Source organism: Gracilinanus agilis, chromosome 1, assembly GCF_016433145.1.
Source record: "Gracilinanus agilis isolate LMUSP501 chromosome 1, AgileGrace, whole genome shotgun sequence".
Taxonomy (NCBI): domain Eukaryota; kingdom Metazoa; phylum Chordata; class Mammalia; order Didelphimorphia; family Didelphidae; genus Gracilinanus; species Gracilinanus agilis.
The window spans coordinates 499,839,078-499,866,079 of NC_058130.1; the positions used below are offsets into that span (position 1 = coordinate 499,839,078).

The following is a 27,002-nucleotide window of genomic DNA, read 5'->3' on the forward strand; positions in this document are numbered from 1 at the left end:
TTGAACAAGCCATCAAAGAACTCCCTAAGAAAAAATCACCAGGGCCTGATGGATTCACAAGTGAATTCTATCAAACGTTCAAAGAACAACTAATCCCAATACTATACAAATTATTTTATATAATAAGCAAAGAAGGCATTCTACCAAATTCCTTTCATGGCACAAATATGGTACTGATTCCAAAGCCAGGTAGATCAAAAACAGAGAAATAGAACTACAGATCAATCTCCCTAATGAACAGAAATGCAAAAATCTTAAATAGAATACTAGCAAAAAGACTCCAGCAAGAGATCAAGAGGGTTATACATCATGATCAAGTGGGATTTATACCAGGAATGCAAGGATGGTTCAACATTATGAAAACCATTCACATAATTAACCATATCAACAAGTTAACAAACAAAAATCACATGATTATCTCAGTAGATGCTGAAAAAGCCTTTGACAAAATACAACACCCATTCCTATAGAAAACACTAGAAAGTAAAGGAATAGAAGGACCTTTCCTAAAAATAATAAATAGTATATATGTAAAACCATCAACAAGCATCATATGCAATGATATTAGAATTTATTAGATGAATTAGAAACCTTCCCAATAAGATCAGGAGTGAAACAAAGGTGCCCATTATCACCTCTAGTATTTAACATTGTACTAGAAACACTAGCAATAGCAATAAGAGAAGAAAAAGAAATTTAAAGTATTAAAATAGGCAATGAGGAGACCAAGCTATCACTCTTTGCAAATGATACGATGGTCTACTTAAAAAATCCTAAAGAATCAACTAAGAAGCTTGTAGAAATAATCAACAACTTTAGCAAAGTTGCAGGATACAAAATAAATACACATAAATCATCAGCATTTCTATAAATTCCAACACATCACAACAGCAAGAGTTAGAAAGAGAAACACCATTTAAAATCACCCTAGACAATATAAAATACTTAGGAATCTATCTACCAAAACAAACACAGCAATTATATGAATTCAACTACAAAACACTTTCTAAACAATTAAAACTAAATCTAAACAATTGGAAAAATATTGATTGCTCATGGGTAGGATGAGTTAACATAATAAAAATGACCATCTACCCAAATTAATTTACCTCTTTAGCTCCATACCTATCAAACTACCAAAAAACTTCTTTACTGAATTAGAAAAAAACTATAACCAAGTTCATTTGGAAGAACAAAAACTTGAGAATATCAAGGGAAATAATTTTTAAAAAGTGAAGGAAGGTGGTCTAGCAGTACTAGATATTTAACTATACTATAAAGCAGCAGTCACCAAAACAGTATGGTACTGAATAAGAGACAGAAGGGAGGATCAGTGGAATAGACTTGGTGTAAGTGACATCAGCAAGACAGTGTATGATAAACACAAAGAGCACAACTTTGGGGAAAAAAATCCACTATTTAGCAAAAACTGTTGGGAAAATTTGAAAACAATATGGGAGAGATTAGGTTTAGATCAACATCTCACACCCTATGCCAAGATAAATTCAGAATGGGTGAATGATTGGAATATAAAGAAGGAAACTATAAATAAATTAAATGAACACAGAATAGAACACAGATTTCTGGGAAAGGAAAGATTGTAACACGGAGCAAGAGTAAGAAAAAAATTTCAACATGTAAAATAAATAATTTTGATTATATTAAATTTCAAAGGTTTTGTACAAACAAAAACAATGTAACCAAAATCAGAAGGGAAACAACAAACTGGGGAAAAAATCTTTAAAATGAAAAACTCTGACACAGTTCTATTTATTCAAATATACAAGGAGCTAAATCAATTGCATAAAAAATCAAGCCATTCCCCAATTGATAAATGGACAAGGGATATGAAAAAGTAATTTTCAGAAAAAAGAAATTAAAACTATCAATAAGCACATGAGAAAGTATTCTAAATCTCTAATAATTATAGATATGCAAATCAAAATAACTCTGAGGTACCACCTCACACCTAGGAGACTGGCTAAAATGACAACAGGGGAGAGTAATAAATGTAGGAGGAGATGTGGCCACATTGGAATATTAATGCATTGCTGGTGGAGTTGTGAACTGATCCAACCTTCTGGATGGCAATTTGAAACTATGTCCAAAGAGCACTAAAAGACTGCCTACCCTTTGATCCAGCCATGCCATTGCTGGATTTGTACCCCAAGGAGATCATAAGGGAAAAGACTTATATAAAAATATTTATAGCCACGCTCTTTGTGGTGGCAAAAAACTGGAAAATGAGGGTATGCCCTTCAATTGGAGAATGGCTGAACAAATTGCCATATATGCTGATGATGAAATACTATTGAACTCAAAGGAATAATAAACTGGAGGAATTCCATGTAAACTGAAATGACCTCTAGTAGTTGATGCAGAGTGAAAGGAGCAGAACCAGAAGAACATTGTACACAGAGACTGATACACTGTGGTAAAATCGAATGTAACAGACTTCTGTACTAACAGCAATGCATTGTCCCAGGACAATTCTGAGGAATTTATAGAAAAGGACACTATCCACATTCAGAGGAGGTTACTACAAATGTAGAAACACAGAAGAAAAACAACTGCTTGAACACATGGGTTGATGCAGATATGATTGGGAATGTAGGCTCGAAACAACCACACCAATGGTACTATCATGATTGATGACTCATGTTAAAACCAGTGGAAATGAGTAACGGCTTTGGGGGGGGTGGTTATGTAGGGGAGTGAAGGGGAAAGTAAGAACACGAATCATGTAACCCTGGAAAATTTTTCTAAAAAATAAATTTAAAATGCACCAAAAAAATTAAGTATCATATATACAAAAAAATTAAAGGTAATTTAGAGGAAAGTATAACGTTTCCTTATATTCTATATTCTATATTTATAAATTCAACAAAATTCCTGATACGTACAGATATATTTATTACCAGAATTCCTTACCTCTGCATTTGATCCCTTTTCCACTAATTTAATGATTGGTACTTTATTTTTATCTTCTAATCCAAATCCATAACTTCCCTCATTAGATTTAATCTGAAATAGGATAAAAATTGGTGTTATTATTAAATCAGATGAAGGGAAAGGCAAATCTCAAATGGCATTGTATAAGTGTATTAGCATTAAACACATTGCTATTATTTTCTTTTATAATCTATTAGAGAGGAAAATTCATAGGTCATATCAATCAACTTACCAATAATGATTTAGCAATAACATTTTCCACAACTTTTAAATCATGTTTCATAAGTCTGTGCTTCATATTTGATCCTTCCATTTCTTCATCCGCAAAAAAACGAAAAAGTAGGGGCTCATCTTTGAATTCACTTTTTTCAAGAACTAAACAAAAAGGCAGGTTTAGTTTTTTCTATTTGCTAAAAATAAAAATGGAAACTTTAAATCATTTGACACTAACTGAAAATATCAATGGCCTAGATTGTATGTTCTATAGAAAAGTCAGACCCCTATTTAAATTAGTAAGTGTACCTCCTTTTCCCAGAGCGCATACCCCAAGGATAACTATTTTATTTAATCTTACTATTATCTCAGGAAATATGAATTTCAAAAGTTCAGAACACTTTCTAATTTTAACATCTTTGTTATTAGCAAAACCTGTTGTTCTCTGGATGACATTAGTAGTTAAACAGATCATAACCCTGCATCCAAGAATGTCATGAAATCCCTAACATGAGAAACCAACTGAGGACATAACCATGCCCTTAACACATAATTTTGTGTTTTGGAAGTTTAGTAAACATTCTTAGGATGTTTTTAAAAGTCCTAAGTAACTATGAAAAAAAATGTGAATGTGCTGCATACTGCCATCAGATGTGTGTACAGTTCCATTGAATTAAATATTTGGTTCAAAACTTCTAACTGCAATTGAATCATATGGGTGAAATGTTAATTTAGTTTTCCATGAATTTCCTGCACTTTGCTTTTCAAAAGCAAAAATCTCAAGCAATATTTGAAAAAAAAATCTATTTTCTTCATCTATTTCAACTTCAGTGTTTCCAATAAGGCCCCTAAAGTTACTTACTGGCCAATATAAATTGGAACATACAATAAAGTTTGGACCATACAGGGTTATCCCTAAATTCTCAGAGGGATTTTAAGTTTTACTTGCTTATCAGATATGTATATGCTTATCAATTAAAAAAATGAAGCCAACTCAGATTGGCTAGACCAAATAATTTATGCTCTAGATGATTTTAACAGCCACTTAAAAAAAAAAAGGTTCAGGCATAAATATATTATCTTTGCTATTTTCAGTAACAGATAGTCAGACACACAAAAGAAAAGATAAACTTTAGCCAAAAGAAACATTTCAAATCAAAAACAGATGTGTATGCACACACATACACACATACACTCACACATACATACACATCTGCTTTAAAAATACTGGCCCTTCTATATGACATAAACATGTTATAAAAACAGATATTATTGTTTCCTAATTTTTTCTACCACCAAAGTTCCATTTATATAAAAGCATGTTTGGCATATAGAAAATAATATTTAAAATTATTGTTAACTATAATAATAGCATTTACATAAGGCTTTCAGTTTTGTAAATCATTTAAAAATATATAATCTAATGCTTATAGAAACCCTAAGAGACAAGTGCCATGATGATCCCTATTTTATAAATGAGGTAATGGGGGCAGAGGATAATTAGATGATTTGTCTACTGAGGCTGAATTTAAACTCAGGTCCTTCTAACTCCAGGTTCAGCATTATATGTACTCTATTACTTAGGTGCTTTTTAATGAAATGAGTAATAAAGTCAGATCATGAGCCTGGCTTGGATTGTTACATCTTTGAAAAACTCTTTAGCATGCTGATATTAAACATTTTAAAATAGAGATATTAATGAAATAATGGAAACTTAGATGCAGCAATATAGGAACTATATCAATGTTCCAAACTAGGATAGAGGAGAACTAGGGTAAATGGCCAATATTGCCACTTAAAATCTGCAGAATCTGAAAAGCATATCTAAAATGCATACAAATAAATATTCAAAGAGAAAACATAGCTTGTACACAAAATCAATTAGAATTCCTAGAACAAATGAAGAGAAAATTTTATTATTTTACCAAATAATTATTGTTTCTTAAAGCCTCAGTAGAATTTTGACCAGAAGTATTCTCATATAAATTTTGAAGTCAAATTTAAAAATTCTTAAATGTCATCATTTAGGAAAAATATCATTTTTTATTTAATTTTCTTTTTAAAAAATCACTTGTCTTTTTCACTGGGACAGAAGAATTCTTTCTAGGTTTAAAACCAAAAATGATTTTATAAATGGCAGAATTAAGTGGGAAATGATAGACGCCTGAGGTGATAGTAGCAATAAAAGGGAAATGGAGATGGCAATAGCCATGAGCCTGGACTTGAAGAAGAATCAGTAAGTTAATTTCTCAGCCTCACTACTTAGAAATCATTTGTTATCATTGATAAGGCATTTAATCTATTCAAGTCTGTTTCCTCATTTTAAAAACGAAAATAAAATTTGTATTACCTACTACCCTAAAAGCACTTTATGAATTATGAAGGGCTATATAAATATGTTACCATTATCATATCATCATCGTTACTATTATTCATGTGGTGATATTACTATTTTTATACTAATGTATTTATGTAAGGCCCTACACTGGCTATACCTTTACCCTTGCTCTCCTATTTCTTCTCTGAATTTCTTCTTCATCTGAAGAAGAAATCTAGAGCAAACTGAAGTGTCCATTTTTAGTAAGGAAGTCATGCTGGTTATCAGTAGAGAATAAAACAATAGAATATACATATAAATCTTTAGATGATGAATTCTTACCATGATGCATAAATCCATTGTCGCAAAGACCTACACCAAAGATCATTGCCTCTTCCCTGGTCCGGCAATCCCCCTATCATCCACAAAAGCAAGGCCCAACTTAATTAATGATGATAGAGAATTTTATTGCACCCTTTCCCACATGTATAATTTCCAATAATATTCTCCAATAAAAAATCATTAACAGATTGTAACATACAGTTTGGTTTCTATCCTATGGAGGCTTTTTCTCCTACAAAACTGTCACACAGTCATTAAAATTTTATCTTTCAGCATTAAGTTAGCAAAATATATGTAAAGTTCTTGAGAAATAAAAAATAGATCTGTACATTAATTATAAAAATAAAGTGAATAAATAATATTATATAAATATCCTAAATTTAATGTTTGCTGATTTTGGCATTGGCATTGAGAACAAAGTACTAAAGGAAGTTGTCATTATCGTGGCCAAGAAATATTTACTAAGCCCCTGCCTTCATTGTGTGAGTTAATACAAAGAAAATTACACGGATGTAGTTCCTGCCCTGCTAATAATGTTGCAAGGTTACAAACACCCATATGTTCTGTGTAATACTCTGTTCAAAAAACATAAAGTCACATATCCTAACTCCAATATCCTATAATGCTTTCAACCTATGAACATAAGAAGCTAAGTCCCTGTCTCTATTCTATGTAATGCTGTATGAGTGGAATGATAAAGACATTCCAGGAATTTAAGAAGACTATGAAATATCCCTCCAAAAGAAGTTTTTTAAATATGTAGATTCCTATTTTTGAGGGAAACTTGAACAATAGTGTCAGTCTTAATGTGAAGGGGGTAGACTAAATGAATTTTTTGACTTTTATTTCTCTCATAGTTTAGGATTCATTCATAGGTTAGTCTCATAGTTTAAGATTCAGTCAATAATCTTCATAGAAGAATTACTGAATATATTCCAAGCTGGACTTTCTAAATGCAGGCTTTTCATCCCCTATGTTTTATGAATATCAATGACAAGACTATCTTTCTCAAATCTTGCTTTCAGCAGATAATTTCCTTGCTCAAAAACATTCTATTTCTTCCAGCTAACCCAGCTATTCTTCAAACTTAATATGCTATCTCCAATTTTATATTTAGAGTTGGACCTGGTCTTAGAGGTCACCTAGTCAAAATTGCATCTAAACAAATATCCTTTTACACAGTAAATCAAACAAAGGCTTATCTAGCCTTTGCTTAAAGACCTCTATAAGTCCCCCATTGCTCCTAATTGTGCCCTTTATGATCAAGCAAGAAGATGGCTTGTCACTCTTCCAATGACAACCCTTTAGACCTTTCAAGATAGCTATAATGTGACTTCATCCTTATCTTCTCTAAAAAGAGATGTAAGCTACCTTATAGCAATACATCTATAAGTCTCTCAAATTCTCTCATACAAGTACAGCTTCATGTAATAAGCATTAACATTATGTGAATTCAAAAGAATACAAAATATCATTTTATAACTCTAATAGATGTGTGATTTTTTATATGGATATTTCCATAAGATGCAGATAAAACCCTCTATCCTGCTAATTGTGTACAACCCTTAGGCATGTGCTTCCATAAATCCAACAAAAGGGATCCATCTACAGTGCCAAGAACAGACCTCTCATTCTCTGGAAATCAGAGTGATATACTAATGGGATGTGGAACTGCTCAACAGTTATTTCTCCTACCTTGTTCTGAGACTGGCCTAGTTTTCATTCTGCTTATGCATTTCTTTGATGCATAGAAGAGTCTCCAACCATTAAGGAATTTTCTAGAATGCAACAACAGCTGAGGCATGAATTTGCAGTCCAAAAGGTAATGGACAACATCTAAAGAATGATTAAAATTTGGAAGACCTAACTGCCTGCACACAAACGTAATGGAGGCCCAGAAGGAATTCACTAATGATAAAAAGAGACAAGCCTGGTGGTGGGGTTTTCTGAGGTGAGAAGGCCCCATGGAGAGATCAAAAGTTCCAGGGTGAGAAAGCTTTTGAGCAAAGTTCTAAGAGAGGTTCCAAGGTGAGACATGATTTTGAAGGCCAAAGAAGGGGAATTACTATGCCTATTCTCTCACTTTTTGAAACATTTCTCTTTATAAACTTCTGTGATCTGATACAGGTGAAGTGAAACCTCAGAGTTGCTTTAATGTGCAATCTCTAACTAGTAAAATATGGAACACTTTTTCACATAGTTACTGATAGCTTTTTCTAACAACAAACCTATATCTGCCTCTTTGCAACCTCTACCTACTGTTTTCAGGGCCATACTAGGGCCAAACAAAATAGTCCATGCTTTTTCCATATCGAAGTCTTTCAAATATAGGGAAATAGGTGCCTTCCTTCACAAAGTGTTTGCTCCAGGTTAAATAACTTTAATTCCTTCAACCATGTATATATTATTCCAATAATATCACCAGCTTCTCTATTTAACCTCAGTTTCACTATATGAATGATCTACCTGCTTTTGCAGTTAAAGATGCCCTTAATGATGTCTTTTATATCATTCTTACAATTCAGTGCTTGTAATATGTTACAATCAGTCTATACCCATTGTGCATCAACCCACCACATTCTGGCCCACCAATAATTGTGGTTCTTTTGAGAAATTCGGGTTCTATGATTCATATTGATAAAGCTTCAATGAGAGAATATTAGTGTTAGAAACATAGGTTTTTGTGGCAGGGAAGAACTTTTGAGTTCATTTAATGCATTTATAATTTCCCAGTAAAATCTAGCATTATTTCCTCCCTCAATTCATTTTTTAGTTTATTGGATTGTCCATCTACAATATTTATTTTGGATTATCTAAGTCCAAATCATAATCTGAAAATTGTCTATTTTTCATCCATTTTCCCTAGAGAGTTTGATTACAATGATCTCTTTCAAAAGATAATGTTTTGTTTTGTTTTGCTGAAGATACAATGTAATGTTATAGTACCAATAAAATTAGTACAATATCATTTGAAGAACTACACTATTGATAGGATATTCTTCTATTAATTCTGCTCAGGACATTCCCTACAGTAGTGATGAACACCTTAGGTGAGAATCTGTGTTTCAGATATTTTGATACTCACTTCATGTTAACATTTAGTATGCTAAGTGAGTTCCAATATTTCACTTGTCATACTCTTATATTATTTTAACATACCCATAGGAGACATCTTGTTGGAGGAGAGCTTTAAAAATCACATTTTGTACTACTTCATGATTTTTTAATTTTATATCAACAAGAAACACCACTGCTTTCAGTCAAGTAGATGACCATAAAGAAATTGTCTGCTTAAGAAATTTTATGTAAAAGACTTCTAGTTCCATTTTCAGATTTTTATTGTATACGACAACCACCTTAACAAATAATTTATGTATTTTAGTCATATTTCTCCTATAAAAATAAATCTGATGATTCCGTGAATGTACCCCATATAACCAGACATAAAAACTATTATAGTTAGGATGGAGCTCAGGAAAAACAAAAGATGATAAGGAATAATGCATTTATTTAAAACATGTCAGTCTTATCAAATCATTTTCTGATAACAGACTTGGTAGTTAAAAATACTTTTTGAAAAGTCATATTTTAATTCAAGTTGTGCATCTTCCTCTTTGGCTTCTGAAGAAATAATTTTTCCAACACTGATGAAATCAAGGATATTTTTAACATGACAACAAATCATCAGTCTCTTGAGAACCACAGAAACACAAAAATAACATTATCCTTTCCTATCATCTTCCATTCATGGTTCATATTAATCTACAAAGATTTCATGTTAATGTTCATTACATCAAGGCACAATTATTATCTCTATAACCGAAAATGTGGATTCAGAGAAATTAAACAGAAGCCATCAACAAACTTTTAAAATAAATCAGTGAATAAGACATGCCACTAAGGAAGGTCAGAACATGATTTCTTGTCCTTTTATAATATTCATCATAAATAAATTTATATCAAATAGTTTTTTATCTTTTCTGTAATAAGAACATCATTAGTAGTATTTTTCATAATAAATATGTCCATGATCATAAATAGGTAATCATGTTCACATACTTTTATTCAAAAATTCATTTTCTTGATAATACTCAATGCCTAATATATGCCAGGCACAGCAATGGTTATTTCATTGAATAGAAAAATTGAAAAGTTTCTGTACCTTCTAAAGTTATAGTGAAGTAGAAAATGAGATGCATTGAGTGATTATAACTGTTTAAATCAATGAAAAACACCAAACTAATTACCTGTGCAATTAGCCAGTCTATCAATTTGTTGGCCATGACCACAGATTTGTAGGTCCTTAGATGGTAATCTTTATCCCTATAGAAAAATAAAAGCAAAAAACTACTTTTTAAAAATGATATAAATAAGCATTGGTTAATATTTTTGCATAGTTTTCAATATACTACAGAAAAGCTTGGGAACTTCTTGAAGGATTGGTTCCACAGATGAAGTATATCCAAAAGAATATTTAACATTTTTACATAATCTTGATTAGACTTGCATTGCCCAATCCCAAAGCAGATTTTAAAATGAATTATAAAAGTGTTTATTATACAGTGTCCATTTTTATGTGATTTTTTGAATTCAATAAAGAATATTTTCTGTTCAATTCTGTTTATATATGTTATTTTACATTATCTCTCCTGTTTTCCCATCAAAGACTGAAAAGAAACAGTATATTCCTTAATAAAACAATATTTATTCTCTTCAAATGTTAGCATGTGAGGAAAGAATTATAGATGTGGGGAAAAGAAGTGTCTTCTAGTCTCTGTCTCTGTATATTAAAACTATTCTTTCCCTTTCAGCAGCATTTACTGAAGGCATACAAGGCCACACTCAAGGGAAACCAGAAGAATGGAGCAGGAAAGATGGTAGAAATTACCATACCCGGCTATGCCTTTCCCACACAGAGATATGCAGACAGAGTGACCACAAGTATAATAGTGCCCTGGGGGCAGAATAATCAAGTTCATAATTTTATAGACCTAGATCAAAAAAAAAGGATGACAAAATAACATTATTTCCATAATTGCTAAAGCTAAACTGAAGACAATTTAGCCTGTCTGTATTAATTACCGGCTACATTTAGCATCCATATGTTCTGTTTGTCATGTATGATGATTTTTTTTACATCATCTACTCTACCTTCCACTACTAAAACTCTAACTTAAAAATAATATATATCCTTTATCATGTTACCTGCTATCTCAGAGAGGGGGGAGAAAAGAGAGAAAGGAGAAGAACACATATCACAAAATGTCAGAAAACAAATATTAAAAATTGTATCAACACATAAAAAATGACAAATTTGAAATAACTGAAATCCATAGGCTAACATATACACATACACACATCCTAGCTATATGTGCATAAATGGAAACTTATGGTTATGTATATGTACACATATATGTGCATTGTTTTTATATGTACTATGTGCGTGCCTGCACATGAGTGTAGTATGGGCATATATATCTGTGTCTATATCTATATATCAAATGTACATTGTATATGGAAATATGTGTACATATTGGATCATGTTATATATTCGCCAGATTATGGGAGAATGCTGGGCTTTTGGCAAAAGGAGGACAAGTCAGTTACATGGTACATAAAACACTGATATTAGAGTCAAAAAGGCCCAGACTCTAAGCCTGCCTTAGACTTTTACTAGCTTTTGGACTCTAGGTAAACCATTTAATTTCTTTGCCTTAAATTTCTCATCCATCAAATAAGGTTGTATTCAATGTCTTCTAATTGGGTCTATGATTCCTATAGATTCAGATCTGGCTTCTGACACCAAAGAGTCATGTGGGGCTATAGACATGTCACTTAACATCTCAGAGACTCATTTTCCTCACCTGAAAAGTAAACAACACCTGAAATATTTACTTCATGGTATTCTAGGGAAGACTGAATGAGATATGGTCTGTAAAAGATTTTGAAAACTTCAAAATGCTTTAAATTTCAGCTCTTATTATGATGGTGGGCTACATCAATAACTTATATAGTTGATATCTTATTATTCAATTCAGATTAGTTACCACTGAATAGAAAGATGTCTGAAAGAAAAAAAGCTTATTGTTAGATAATTTGAGTATCTGTGCTATTCTCATAAAACTGAGTTCTCACATACTAAAAACATGAATATCATTCATTCCATCTATTTTATACTTTTTCCCATAATTTTATCCTTGGCCAGAATTAATAATAGCAATTCCTAGCCAAATAAAATACCATTCTCTTGATAAGTTCTACATAAATATAAATTTATGATAAGAAATTTATTTTCATTGCAAATGAGATGTTATTTCCTCACCTGTAAGTGATATCAATGCAAGATAAAATGGAAGCTTGATGGAATTTTGCATACATTTCAAGCAAAAAAATGCTTTATGACCATAAAAACATGGATAGTTTTAACTTTCATAATTAATATTAAAAGGACATGGGATTCTGACTCAAGACCTTAGAAATTGTGCCATTCACCACATCATTTTATCAATGAAAAAAATTATCCCAGAGTTTTGAAGTGACTTGCCCAAGGTCACAATTAGTGGTCAGGATTCAAAACCAGGCCCTCTTACTTTAGATTTCATGGTCTTTATTTTTTATTTGTTTTTTAATTATCTTTTCCCCAATTGCTTAAGATACAATTTTTGATAATTTTTTAACATTTTACAATACATATTGTCTCCCTCTCTTCTTACTCCCCAATATAGTAGGCAATATGAATTAGGTTATACCTGAGCTAAAATATAATGAACTTTCTCAAGTAGCACAGAACTGATATCTTTTCTATTACTTATATCTCTATGCATGCAGAGTTTTTGTCAGTAGCAAATAAATATATTTTGATTCTGTAGAAAAACGATGAAATGGAATTTTCTCACTTCCAAAATGACAAGTGAAAATACTGAGAGGCTCTTATACAAAGCAATATATTAAATACACAAAAAATAAACATTGCCTAGTCAATATGCTCTGTGTGCTTAATAGGTGAGGGAGTTTAGAGTTGAGAAAAGATAATAAAACTGTTTACCCTTATCAGAATTAGTTGTTCTGAAATTATCCCTGCCCCTACAATTCTCTTCCAAAGAGCTGTCTATTTCTTCCTTCCAAAAAGGATGATATCTTCTTGAGGAAACAGATCCAAATGACTGCTATTTCCCTATTGTAACTTCAGATATTATTAAGAAAGACTTTACTTCCCCTTCAGAAAATTCAAAGAATACACTAGTGAATCCACTCCTATAATCCCATCTAGGATTTTTCATAAATATTCTAAGAGCTTCAATGAAGTTCTTGTTTCTTATTTCATTTTAGGCATTAAGCTAGTTTGGAAATCAGGAGAAAAATTAAAATTTTAATTCAATTATTTGGGTTTTATTTCCAATGACTGAGAATTTATTTTAGAAACAACTCTATCAGGACTTGACATAGAAATACTATTTAGAGAATCAAAAATGTGTAAATTTAGTATCTCATTTGAAAACTAGGTATTTATGATATTCAACTCTTTTCCTTATGTCTGGAATCTTGAGATTCTTTGTGGCTATCTTCTCAAATGCCCTCCTTCCCATTTCATCAAACCTTCCCAAATCCTATTATCTGTACTTTCATACCATTCACAGGGATGACTTTATAGTAGGTGATACAACAAAGAAAGTATTTTACCAGGAGTTAGGAACAGCTATGTATAAATCCTACTTTAGACATTAGTAGATTTTTTTAACCCAGGCAAGTAATTTATTTAATCTGTGAACCTCAGTTTCCCCATATGTCAAATGAGAATAATAATACTAACTACCTCCCACCACTGTTGTGAGAATAGGATAATAATTGTAAAGTGCTTAGAAAACCTTAAAGTGCTATATAAACGTTGGCAATTATTATTATTGTTATTATGATCATCTTTATTTTTACCTCATCACTTACAAATGTTCCAACTCCATAATTCATAGATCTGAAATTTGATTACTGGAATAGCTTCCTAATTGGTCTCTCTGCCTCAAGCGTTTTCCTTCTCCAACACATCTTCCACACAGATAATAAAATGATATCTCTAAAGCAAAATCTGAACATGTCACTTCAAAATCTCCAGTGCTTCCTAAATAGTCTTTAGGATTAAATCAGACCTGACTATTTGGCAATGAAGGACCTCCACAGTCTGATTCTAGCCTACATATCTAAGTTGATTATATGTTACCTACCCTATACTTTAGGCAAATTGACCTATTTGCTGTTTGCTGAACTTAACATTTCCTCTCCTGCTTGTGTCTTTGGAGAAGTCACACACTACCTCTGGTACACACCTTTGTCACCTCTACCTCTTAAAACCCTTAATTTCTTTTAAGACTAGCTCAATAATCATTTCATTCAGGAGGAAGGATATTTAGTGATCTCCCTCCCTTTAGGGCAGCTAGATAGCACAGTGGGTAGAGTGTTGGGCCTGGAGAAAGGAAAATTCCTCTTCCTGAGTTTAAATCTATCCTTAGACATTTATTAGTTGTATAACCCTGGTCAAATCACTTAACCCTGTTAGCTTTGGTTTCCTCATCTACAAAAAGAGCTGGAGAAGGAAATGGGAAACCATTCTAGTAATTTCCCAAAAAAAACACCCAAAACTGGGTTACAAGTCAGACAAGACTGAAAAAAATGACTGAACAATAATTCATTATATTTATTTTACATATAACTTCTCTCAGACATTAAATAGTTTTTGTTTTTGTTTTTTACTCTGGGCAAGTAATTTAATCTAAATTATTTAACTGTAATTGTGTTAAACCACAATCATAATGAATGTAATCTTAATGGAGGCAGCAATTGTTTCATTGTTGTATTTGAATCCCAAGCACTTGGCAAAGTCCCTGGGACCAGATTTGAATTAAGTTCTCTCTGACCTCGGGCCATAGCACTCATACACTGAACAACTTAGTTGCTTTCTACAGCCATCCCTTGCTATATCCTGGCTCCCTTATCATGGCTTCCCTATATTGTGGGGTTTGTTCGTTTTTTAATCTAATTCTGTATCACGGAGTTTTCACTATATGGCGGGATTTTGAGGATGAGTACACAATGGAAATGCAGTACCCCAGTACCACCTGTGCAAGTTTTCCAGTGTGAGATTGTACCCAGCACACTATTGACTGATAGAATGAAAGATGACCAACTGCAGTTCTGTATTCTGTACCCTGAGAGCTGACTGGCTCAGTGACTGTACTTCTTGGATTTTCACCTACTGCCAAGGGCTTGGCTATAACTACCCAGATAGGTAAGAGATCACTGTATTCATACAGAGATTTCATGACTTTCCCAAAGCCACACAGCTAAGAAGTAAGGGAAGCTGCAGATTGATTTAGGTCTTTTCTGTTCTTAACTCGAGAGATAGCTGTAGCTGCTTCTAAAATCTGGCACAGTCATAGTGAATAAAAAGGTCCAGAGATGCCGCAATTTGTTTTTATCAACAAGGATTTATATAATGTATTCCAGTGATCCACAAATGCTGTATTGCATTCCCACCCCAAAACTGAATGATCTAAACTAGCTAGTTCTGGCCCCGAATAATTACCACTAATATATTTGTTCATTTAGATTTCTCTTGTCCTACATACCTACAAAACTCCAATGATCAATAGTTGCAAAGATTTAATAAAACATAGAATTTAGATGCCCAATCCTCTTTAATCTTAGGGCCACACCCAGAGATTAGCTCTCATTTATCCTGTATCCATCTTATTTGTACATAATCTTTTGCATGTTGTCTTTCCCTTAGATTGTTCTTGAGAGCAAGGAATGCTTTTCATTTTTCTTTATATCTCCAACACTTAGAACAGTTCTTGGTACATAGTAGATGCTTAATAACTGTTTCTTGATATAACTTGAAAAAAAAGCAAAGAATTTAGAGGCTGTAGAAATTATATAATTAGCCCTAGGATAGTTAAAAGTTAACTACATCAGAATAAATATTTAATGTAATCTCTTTAAATTCTAACTCTTCACCTTTGAAAAATGAAACAGTTCTAGATGAATAATGTTTACTGAACACACAATGCAAATATTTCTGATAATTTAGCAATTGGTCTCACCTTATCACTGGAGTAAACAGACTATGAAGTCGGCAATACAACCTTACACCCTGTATAAAATAAAGATATTTCAGATCAAGTAAGTCACTCCATAGACATACCAGTAACAGATCTATTAACTTACATAAAAATGGGAATTCCCCCAAATTAGGAGTTATTTGAACTATACCATATTATAGGAATTTCAGAATAAAATTAATAAAATGAAAATTACATTATCAATGAATCCTATAATTTGACAAAAGATGTCAAAAGTTTTCTTAAGTTAAAAATGGTCTACTGAAATAGAAAAAATTAATGTACTAAATGTTCCCATATTTTCATATAAATGTAGGCAATAAAGCATTGGCATTTGTCAATTTTATTTTACTCAAGCAATTCTATAAACTGAATACAGAGAGAAACTATAAAGGAAAGCATTGGCAGTAATAATGTTCCAATGTATTTACTTGTTATATTGTTGATTTGTATTTAATACCTATTTTAAACACGTATGTATGTATTTATACATACAGACACATATATGCACACATATAACAACGTCTAGAATTTTCTGAATGATCCAACTTTGTCAATCCTTTCAAGACTTTTGCAAATGAATAAAATTCAGCCTCTTAAATCTGCATTCAAAAATATTAAAAGAAAGAAAAAGGTTCATTCTAATATACCATTTAGGCATTGACAAGACTAGAATTCCTCAGTGATTTTCAGTCTCTCAAAAAATGTTGTGCCCTGGTGAAGATTCACTACAAGTAAGTCCATGATTAACACAAGGTTGTTGAGAGAGTTTATTACCTTGGAAATTACATCCTGCATTTCGTTTCTAGGATAAAATGTTCCATCATCATAGCGGAATCTATATAACATCTGTTCTGGTTTGAATTGATGTTTATCAGTAACTAAAAGAACAAAAAAGTATTAATATTCTAAAATGCTAATAAAAGCCTTGAAGAATATAACACAACATGAATGTATTCATAAACTATATGTTCCATAATGTTTAGAACTTCTAATTTGAGAAAACAAATTTTAATTTACTTTTTGCTAAATAACAAGAGGGATAATAAATTTAATTGACCACTTTATCATTTTCATAAATTATAACAATTTTCTTAAGTTTAAGGTGTAATTTGTAAGACCATTAGCAGATAACTCATAAATTTAATCCAGTAAATAAAAGACAATGTGTTATACTTTATATTCCTAGAGAAGCTAGGTCATTGCTTTTTCATGTACTTCTAACCCAATAAAATGACTGCTTCTTAACAATGAAGGTAACGTTCATCCATCTACCCATGTGGGCCCATTGAAATCAGCTATTTAGTGAAAACTTCACTTAAACCATTCCTGATAACCTAACCTATTTTAAGCCCTCTGGATAATACTACAAAATATTGTCATGTAACCTATTTCATAACTTAGCACTTCTGACTATAGAGAAATGTTTTCTTATCTCTAAGCTAAATCCCTCATGTTTCAGTATAAATCCATTTTCTTGGCCTGCCTTCAATAGAAACAAAAGGCAGTTGATCTCTAACTTCAATATATCTTCTTCATGTGCATAATTGCAGAAAATCACCAGACTGCTACTTGGTTTTTCCTTCTCTAGGCTCCATAATCCTATTATAACTAGTTTCAGATTGTGATTGTTCCTCTTAAAAGAAAAATATAACATTTCTGGTCAAAACTCAAATGATTTATATTTGAATATATTCTTTAAAGTGGAGAACTTAAAGTCTACAAAGTTAATCGCTTAATTCAATTAACTCTGCAACTCATGCTTAAATGGGAGATTAGGGCTTTAGGTAATTTGCCTGAAATATCAGAATGACAGGAAGGTATCTGAATCACTGAGGAATATGAGCTCCATATGGGTACATTTGGAAGAAGTAGATCAAACTTCAAAGATGGGTGTACCACAAATAAATATTTCAAGGTTTATCTATTTCCCCCAATTCCATCCAGACCTCCTTATTGCTCAAATCCACATAAAATGAGAGAGGAATGTTGTTAAGCAGGTAGACACCTCCAGACCTCTAGCACTTCCTCCATGGGCCAAGCTAAAGCATGTAGAAGGCAGAAGTATGTAAAAGAAAAATAAAGAGAAAAAAATGAAAAGAAGTATTTTGAGTCCCCACGTCCATTACATTTTTCCAACTATTCTTCATATTCTCAAAAGGTATTTAAAATGTAAGCATAAAACTCTGCCACTGTGCCAGGATATTTTGAGATCATCTAGTCCTTTCTACAATCATATGCTACTTCTGAGGAGTGGGCCAAAAATTCTAGGCAGATTTTACACACTGTCAGTGTATCACCCTTATCCAAGAGAAAGATCTGAATATAGAACCTCTGTCACCTCAAACTAGCCTCTTCCTATTTTGCTAGCATATATAATAGCAAAATATCTAGTTAATTAATTGGTAGATTCTCATGCCATTTTGATGTGAAAAAATGTTTTTGTGTTCTCAGTACTGCTGCTGAATCAACAATGTAGCATTATCATTAGGTTTCTGAGTTCCCATGTAATGAGCTGAAGCATTTGTGCTCAGAACATGTTGAACAAAGCAAGAAGGAAGAAACTGACTCTTTCTAAATACCACAGAGAGAGCATATGAGCTCAAGAAAACAATGTCCACTGTACTGAACATTGCCTCTGGTGAAGTTCTCAGCAATATTTGCAATGTGAATAATAACAATAATAGCCAACTTTTCTTGCTCACTCTCTCTAAAACAGATGGTTCATTCAACTTTATTTTAAGAATTCTATTTTCACTGAAATACAGCTGGGACCACATACTAATGAAAGTAGCATGTCTGGCTCATGTTTCTATACTCTAATGTAATTATTCTTTTATTGTGAAACCATCTAACGTATTTTTTAACTTTGAGATGGGATTAGTGTATTTTGTGGAAAAATTTAAATATCTGTAGATAGTTTTTTGGCAAAAGAAACTTTCTATTGGCAAAGAAAGTCAATATTTGTTTTTCAACATAAATAACCTGACATTCTGCAACATAACTTAATATGACATTCCGAATGGTGATTTTCCAGATAAAGAGATATATAGTCCATTGAAATGAACTATAGAGAAAAAAGAAGAAACCTTAATATGAAGCATTACAATTCTAAATTACTCCTGTTCTGTCAACAGCAGTCATTACTTAAAAGTTTTAGTTCCCACAAATCAACTTTATAATATTGCAGCTGAGGAAAATGGATTATTCTCTCAGTATGTTCATATTTCAGTTTGACGCACTTCATTCAAATTCACCAATATTTACTTAACAGTTAGTATTAGTCAGTCTGGAGGATAAAATAAAGATGAAAAGATATGGTTCTTTCCTTCAAAAAACTTAACATCTAGTTGGGAGGAGGAGAGGCAAGCATAAGATAGATAGACAAATAAAGTTTGGAATAGTATGTATTAAGTATCATAAAAATAAAATTTTATAGGGATACAGGGGAAGGAGAGATGAATAGTAACTAACATAATGCTTTGTATAAAATAATATCTCATATAAAGTAATCCCTTAAAACATATTAATTTAATTGGATTGGATCAGACTGGGGTAGTCAGTTTCTATGAAGGAAGTAGCATTTGAATAGAGCCCCAAATGATCAGTAGGATTTCAACAGGCCTAGATGAAAGGCTATGTAGGACATTCTGGATAGAGGGAACAGAATGATCAAAGTGATAAAAAGCAGGAAAATAAGAGGTAAGTTTGAGGGAAAATATATATTCTGATATACAATAATTTATAGAAAACAAAAAACATATAGCTGGAAAAGTAGCTCACAGTTACATGGTAAATGCCTTAAATCCCAGACTGGTTATCTATTTTGTAATTAATGAGGAACAATTACAATTCTGTGAGCAAAGGAATACAGTGTAGTAGAGAAAGTACTATATTTAGAGTCAGAATTCTTGAGTTTGAATTATGACTCTGCTAATTATTCTAGCTGTCCTTGGGCATGTGATTTTATCTCTCAGCTTCCTCATCTGTAAATGAAGTAGAAGTGACTAGAAGATCTTTAAATCTCCTTTTATTTCTACATCCTATGATGCTATGAATCCCAAGAGCTATGCTTAGGAAAATTTATCTGACAATGAGATATAGAATGGATTAAAGAAGGTAGAGACTATAATTATTTATAACCATTTGAATGTTACTTAAGTAGCCCTAGGACTCAGAACAAGGAACATTCATCTTCATGAATTCAAATCCAGCCTCAGACACTAGCAGCATGGCCCTTGGCAAGTCACTTAACCATTTTTGCCTCAATATCCTCATCTGTAAAATGAACTGGAAAAGGAAATTGCATTCCTCTCAGAATCTCTGCCAAGAAAAACCCAAAAGGGTCTTTGAAGACTGAGATACAAAAATGACTATACTTCAACGACAAAAAGTGAAAGATAATGGGCACTTAGATTATTATGGTAGCACAGGAATGGAAAAGTAGGGACAGATAAGAGAAATAAAATTAAAATGACTTTGCAGCTATATATAGAGGGTGGGAGGAGAGAGAAATAGAAGATAAGCCAATTTTTCAAGTATGGTTCCCTCTAACACTAGAAGAATGCTGATTCTACTAGTAATAATAAGGAGTTCAAGAGGCAGAACTCATATGGTAAATTAGATAATGAATTTTCTCTTTTAAAATGTTGAAGTTGAGAATAAACAGAATAACTAATGTACCTCTAGATATTTAAGATGAGCTTAGAATGCGGCTCGCATTGGAGACATAAATTTGGGAAGTCTATTTATAGAAGTGATCATTAAAGTCATGGAAATTCCAGTGGGATAGTATATTCAGAGAGAAAAGGAAAAAAAAGAAAGAGGGCTGAAGACAAAACCACAGAAAGTGCCAGTGTTAAAGGACTCTGAAGAGGATAAGTCAATGGAAGAAACAAAGAAAGAATAGAACATCAATATGAGAATCAATATAATTCAGAGACATGGATAGGAAAGAGAGAACTCTTCAAGTAAGGGTGTAGTAGTCAAAAGTTAAGTTTGAAGATGAAATTGAAATAAAAGCTAAAATAAAGCTATTGATTTGGAAATTGGGAAGTCATTGTTAAGCTTCAATAGAGAAGTTTCAGTCAAGTTATTCAGAGAGAAGCCCTATTACAAAGGACTGATGAATGGTTAAAATATAAAATGAAGGCAATGATTGTTTACTGAATCTCTTTCAGATATTCTCTAGCAGAATGAGAATGTTATAAAGTCAAGGCCATTTTACTTTGTCAACAGAATATATTGGCAGATTAGACATAATAAACATATACAATGCACAAACAAACATGCATAAATACACACAGGTCTCTCCTTGTAAAGAAACCAATAATTAATTAGAAAACAGTGTTGAGATCTCTTCTAATCATTTAGAAAAAAGTTTAATTTCAATCTAAGTTTGTTAATCTACATAACTTCTGTATTTATATAGTAAAATGGTAACACAATTGGACAGAATTGTCCAGTTTATGGTAATTTAAATGCTATTCTTAACCACAATTCACAAACCTTGCACTTGGAAATAAGGTAAAAATAATTACATCTCTAACTGCCTCCTAGACAGGATAAAGATATTTTAAATTACCAGAGTCCTGTTGGAATTGGAGAATCTGGATAAGGAACTCTAGGATTTCAAAACCTTTCACAATTCATGAAGTCATAGTGGTTTTTACAAAGAGAGATTCCCCATTCTTCTAAAAACTGACAAAAGTAGAGGAAGAAAGTAGAGAAAAAAAAATTTGGAACTGACATGAAAGAAAGCAAAGAGACTTCTTTTATATAAAATTAATCCAGTCTTCACTGTAAAGGAGGAGCTGTCTTTCAGAAGTGCGTAGGAGCCCCAGAGAAGGAAACCAAGGATTTAAAGAGAATGAGACCAAAATAGAAAGACTGGAATGAGAGGTCAACAAAATGTTTTTGAAAAAAGAATCGTGGCATCTGAATACCAAATTGATGGTTTTCTGGTGAGAAAAAAATCTCTAAAAATCAATCATTCAGAAAGATTGAACCAGAAATTCACTTTCAACAGATATTCCTTATTTTGACCCACTGATACTTTGTTTACTAATATTATCATTTCTATCTTTATCATATAAATAAAGTGTTTAATAATTACAGAATCAAAGAATTTCAGAATTGGAACAAATGGACCTCAGAGGTCAAGTATTCTATATTTCATCTGAACAAGAAACCCTGCCAAAGCATACCTGACCAGAAATTATTCAGATGTTGCTTAAAGATGTCTAATGGGGGGAACCTAATAACTCTTCATATTACCTATTTTATTTGGGATAATGCTAATTTGGGTTAGCTTTTCCTTATATTAAGACTAACTACACATTGATGAATTCTCTACCCCTTGTTCCTAATTCTACCCTTCTAGATAACTTTAAGAAAAGCAACTTTTAGAATCTAGTCATTTTCCTTCTATAAATTCTAAATCTTCGTAGATTTAAATGAACCATGATTTTCAGAAAGATCAATTCAAGACTGACTTGTAGAAAATCTCTCACTTTATAAAAATGATATTTTCCATGTTCTAAGAAAAAAATATTATTTAATCACATAAAACAACATTCAGTTTTGAGGTCAATAATTCAGTTTTGCACATAGAAATTGCAATGATTTGGCATGAAAGGGTTGGCAGCTGGTGGATTTGTACATAATGAAATAAATGCCATAACTCATGTTTCTGCTTCCATACTAGCAGACTGGTTATAGAAATAGGAATAGAACTTGATCACAGCCAGGTTCACTTGCCATTATTCTTTTGGAATTAATGACCTATTGGAAAAAATTCAAAATCTATAACAAAAAAATCACTATTGTTATATTCAGATCACTTTTTTTACCTAGTATCTGATTCAGAAAACTTTTTAGGATCCCATAAGTAAAAAATCATGTAAGAAGAAGAAAAAATGCTGAAAAAATACTCCCTGTAGCAGGAGAAAAAGAAATAGGGGCAAATTGGTTTAATATATTTTCAAGTTTTTCTAGATATGTCTTTTTACAGAAGGAAATGAAAATTTGGAAATAGTTATTTTAGTGTGTTTATACATTAAAAGGTTAAATTTTCAAAAATAATTTCACCTTGATATGTATAGTGCATTTTATATAATTATTTTATTGTTTATCTTATTTTAAATAATTTAAATATTTTAAGAGTATAATATGCTGGCAGAAATAAATGTTTACATACACTAAAAAGAAAAGAAATGCAACTTTGAAATAAAAACTCATAGAAAGCCTTTAAAAAGATATAATTTATTTTAAAATATATTTACCATGATGGATAATGCCATTTTCTAATAATGCTTGTCCTAAATGGACTCCTTCCTCAGGTTTATGAATCTCACCAATCTCCAACAACCAGGATACAAATTCACTATGAGAAGAAGGTAATAGGAAAAATGCATTTTCATTCAAATGGTAGATTTATTACTATTTGTGCTGTGCATTCACCAAAGCACTTAAAAGATCTTCACAATATATAAGATTGGTAGAAAACACTCTTGTACCAAAAGTATTTACTCCTATATCCTTTTAAACCCTCGTCTATTTCATATAAACATATCTATGTTGATACACCTCAAACCCATGTTTAATAATTTTTATTGAACTCAGGACCTCCAGTGAATAAACAGAACTAAAAATTGGGGAGAAATTTATTATAAGAAGATGCAAGAAATAGGCAAATCCCTTACAGTTGTTTCTTATACAGTGCACTACAATGGATTCCAGCATTATTAGAGACTTAAACATCTTTGATATAATAAATATAGAACACAGAATAAAATATTTATTTTAATTGTGAAAGAAAAATAATTTCTGATTCCACAAACAAAATGAAGTGTCAGTGATAAAAACCTGAGAAGACTTATTTAAACTCTTGTTAAAATGTACAAAACTAATAAAAACACTGTATACATTAAGAACAATATTTTAATGATGATCAGCTGTGAAAGACAGCTACTCTGATCAAGACAATGATCCAAGGAAAGTCCAAAAGATGAAAAATGGCATCTACCTCCAGAGGAGAACTGAAAAACTCTGAATAGAGACAGGAACATACTTGTTTCACTTTTTTAGGTTTCTTGCTTTTCATTCATTTATTTATTAATTGCAACTTTATTTAATATAGAAATGTGTTTTGCATGACTTCACATGAATCTGATATATCACTTGCCTTCTCTCAGGAGAAATAGAAGTGAAGGACAGAATTTGGAACTAAATTTTTTAAATATATATATATACACATACATACAGAGAGAGAGAGAGAGAGAAAGAGAGAGAGAGAGAGAGAGAGATTAAAGAACCACATAATCAAGGTTATCACACCTACCTTCCAAGAAAACATTTAGGGAAGGTAGTCAATTTTCTCTTTCTGTCTTTAATAAGATTTCCTTGTTGACACATCATTTTATAAAGTTTCTCTCCCTGTTCAGAGATCATAACCCAGGTATCTTGTTCCATTCCCAGTCTTAAACCTAACAAAAATAAATAAAACAAAACAAAAAAGGAAACAAACTATGATATGAGTTTTTATTGCAAAAATAAATGTTTGTCATTCTCTAGCAATCAAAATTAGATTATATTCTTTTTAAAAGTGAAAAACTTCTAGAATAATGTAAATAATTTTATGAAAATATGTCTAATATAAAATTATACATAATGAAAACTGTTTATACTTAAATTCTGAAGCATTTCAGACTACACATTTACAGAGGAATAAGATAGAGGTAATTTCTTGACATAGTTTAATCAAACACTGAGGTTCTCAAATAATGGGCCTCCATGAGGGTTCACTGTGAAATTCAGAAGAAACTGACTTATTCAGTCCATTACTTCTTAATCTACTGAATGGGTATTAGAGAACAATGGGACATGATAAGCAACCTCCTATAGAAGAAAGCATTGGACTAAGAATGACCTTAGTTTGAATACTATCTTCAGAACATCCTCCTTATACAAGCATGGGTTATTTAATTTCTCTAAGGCTCAACTTCCTCATCTGAAAAATGGTAATAATAATGCTTGTACTTCATACAAATATCTGTGAGGACCAAATGAAAGAATAATGTACTTTGCTGTGTCATAATGCTCAATCCTGTCTCTTAGGAATAAGCAGTATGAAGATGTTTGTCAGATACAAGGAAAAGGCTCCAAAAAACAATAGAACAAGAGTTAATTAAAAACAAATAGGAGTCCTTCCAGCACTGATGAGAAGAATATGATTATTTCACCAATAATCTTCTTTCCTTCCTGTTTTCTGATTTCTGTATCACAAGACTACTATAATAGGATACAATATTGTGTAGTAGAAAAATCAGGTCCCAGCTCAATCACATACTTGTTGATAGACCTTGGCCAAATCATTTAACCTGTCTTGACCTCAGTTTCCTCATGAGTAAAATGAAATAGGAAAATCATCTAACAGTTTCCTTAATCAGTTTTAGAGATAGGACGCCTGCCTCAGAGGGTCAGAAAGTAAAAATAAAATAAGATAAAGCATATAAAGAATTTTAACCACGAAATACATATGACCATGCTGTATTTGTTGAGTTTTAAATTACTACTGGTACTGTTGATGCAATATTATGATTGCTAATTTTCAGACCACTTTTCAGACTCAAGTCAATATTTATTAAGCACTTACTCTGTGAAGAGAGATATAAAAATGAATGTGAGTTTCACTGCACTAATTGTTTGCATTCTGGTAAGCTAAGTTCACAAGTATATAGATTATAGGTATTATGTGAAAGTGTATGAGAGAAGAACAATGAAAGTGCTATGGAAGTCTAGAAAAAGCAAAGATCTCTTTTGATCAGAGTGAATAAATAAAACTTGACATAAAAAGAAATATAGTTCCTAATGGTTGGCACTTACCTTTCCGCCTTTCTCTTTCTTTCATAATAGCCTCTAACCATTCATGCTTTTCTTCTGGTGTTTTAGCCATACACACAAACCATTTATTCTTTGCTGTATTGTGTATCTTCCAACCATTAACAACTATATGTCCACTACTGTGGAAGTCAGCTGGAAAGAAACGATTTTAAAAATTGAATAATAGAATATAATTTATGTGAAAGTCATTGAATTCAACCCAAAATCTAGAATTTCTGAATTTTTCAAAGAATAATAAGATGACCTGTAACCTAAATGACCACATTCTCTAAACAGCTGTAAAGGTGGGATTCCCCTCCCACCTCTATTAATGAAATATTAAATATATAAACAAGATATCTTTTCACAAGATATAAACTTCTCTGATGGGACTGAGAAGGGAATGAGAACGATTAGCTCACAAAAAAGCTAACAACATTTCTAAGGAGAGAAGAATTTAAGCAGATAAACAGTACGTCAGATGAGTGGTAGAAGACTCCAGGTTTCCAAGTTCCTTAAAAAGATCATAACCAGGGTTGTACTCAAGCCAGCTCTCAGTCTTACGAAAGCCCATTGGTAAATGTTCACTGTACACATTTACAGCTTGGAAAGGCAAACAGAGCAAATCAGGGCTTGATTTGTTGTGTTAGTTATCAAAACTGAAGAAAGTGTCAATAATGCAGATCAAACTTAAAAGTGAGCATATACATTTCTTACCACCACCACCATCCTAGCTCCTGTGTTGCTCTGTAGACACTGCTTGAACTTTATATGACTGCAGTCAAGGCTCATGGAATGAAGTTATCTCCAGACTAAAAGCCTGATCACTATAGGCTGATAATAACTGGAATTTATATATTATATTATACATCTAGTTATATATTGTATACATATATTTATTACAATTATATTACATATAAACTATATAAAATTTAAGATTTGTAAAGTATTTATAAACATCAACTGATTTGAGCGTCACAAAACCCCTGAGAAAACCTTGTGCCTGTACCAGAGGGATAGTGCAACAATATCTGAGGGAAGTATGTGAGTCCAGAAGGCATTAATACTTCCACCCCAAAGATCATGTCACCAGATAGATGGACATGTAAGACACAAAGTATCCAGCTAAAAGAAAGGCTAATACCTTGAGCAAAACAGGTCACTTGAGGAAGGAAATCTATAAAGAG

At 32.0% G+C, this 27,002-nt stretch overlaps 1 protein-coding gene across 1 annotated transcript in view; it reads right to left on the reverse strand.

The window, feature by feature from the left end:
• PREX2 (phosphatidylinositol-3,4,5-trisphosphate dependent Rac exchange factor 2) overlaps positions 1-27,002 on the reverse strand; it is a 519,198-nt gene that overhangs the window by 311,055 nt on the left and 181,141 nt on the right. Inside the window, exons 9-17 of the mRNA XM_044682545.1 lie at positions 25,819-25,968; positions 24,275-24,419; positions 23,217-23,317; positions 16,711-16,814; positions 15,916-15,965; positions 10,072-10,147; positions 5,825-5,897; positions 3,185-3,327; positions 2,932-3,024 (exon numbers count right to left, since the gene is read on the reverse strand). Of these exons, the coding sequence (XP_044538480.1) occupies positions 2,932-3,024; positions 3,185-3,327; positions 5,825-5,897; positions 10,072-10,147; positions 15,916-15,965; positions 16,711-16,814; positions 23,217-23,317; positions 24,275-24,419; positions 25,819-25,968 (935 nt within the window). The remainder of the gene's footprint in view (positions 1-2,931; positions 3,025-3,184; positions 3,328-5,824; positions 5,898-10,071; positions 10,148-15,915; positions 15,966-16,710; positions 16,815-23,216; positions 23,318-24,274; positions 24,420-25,818; positions 25,969-27,002) is intronic.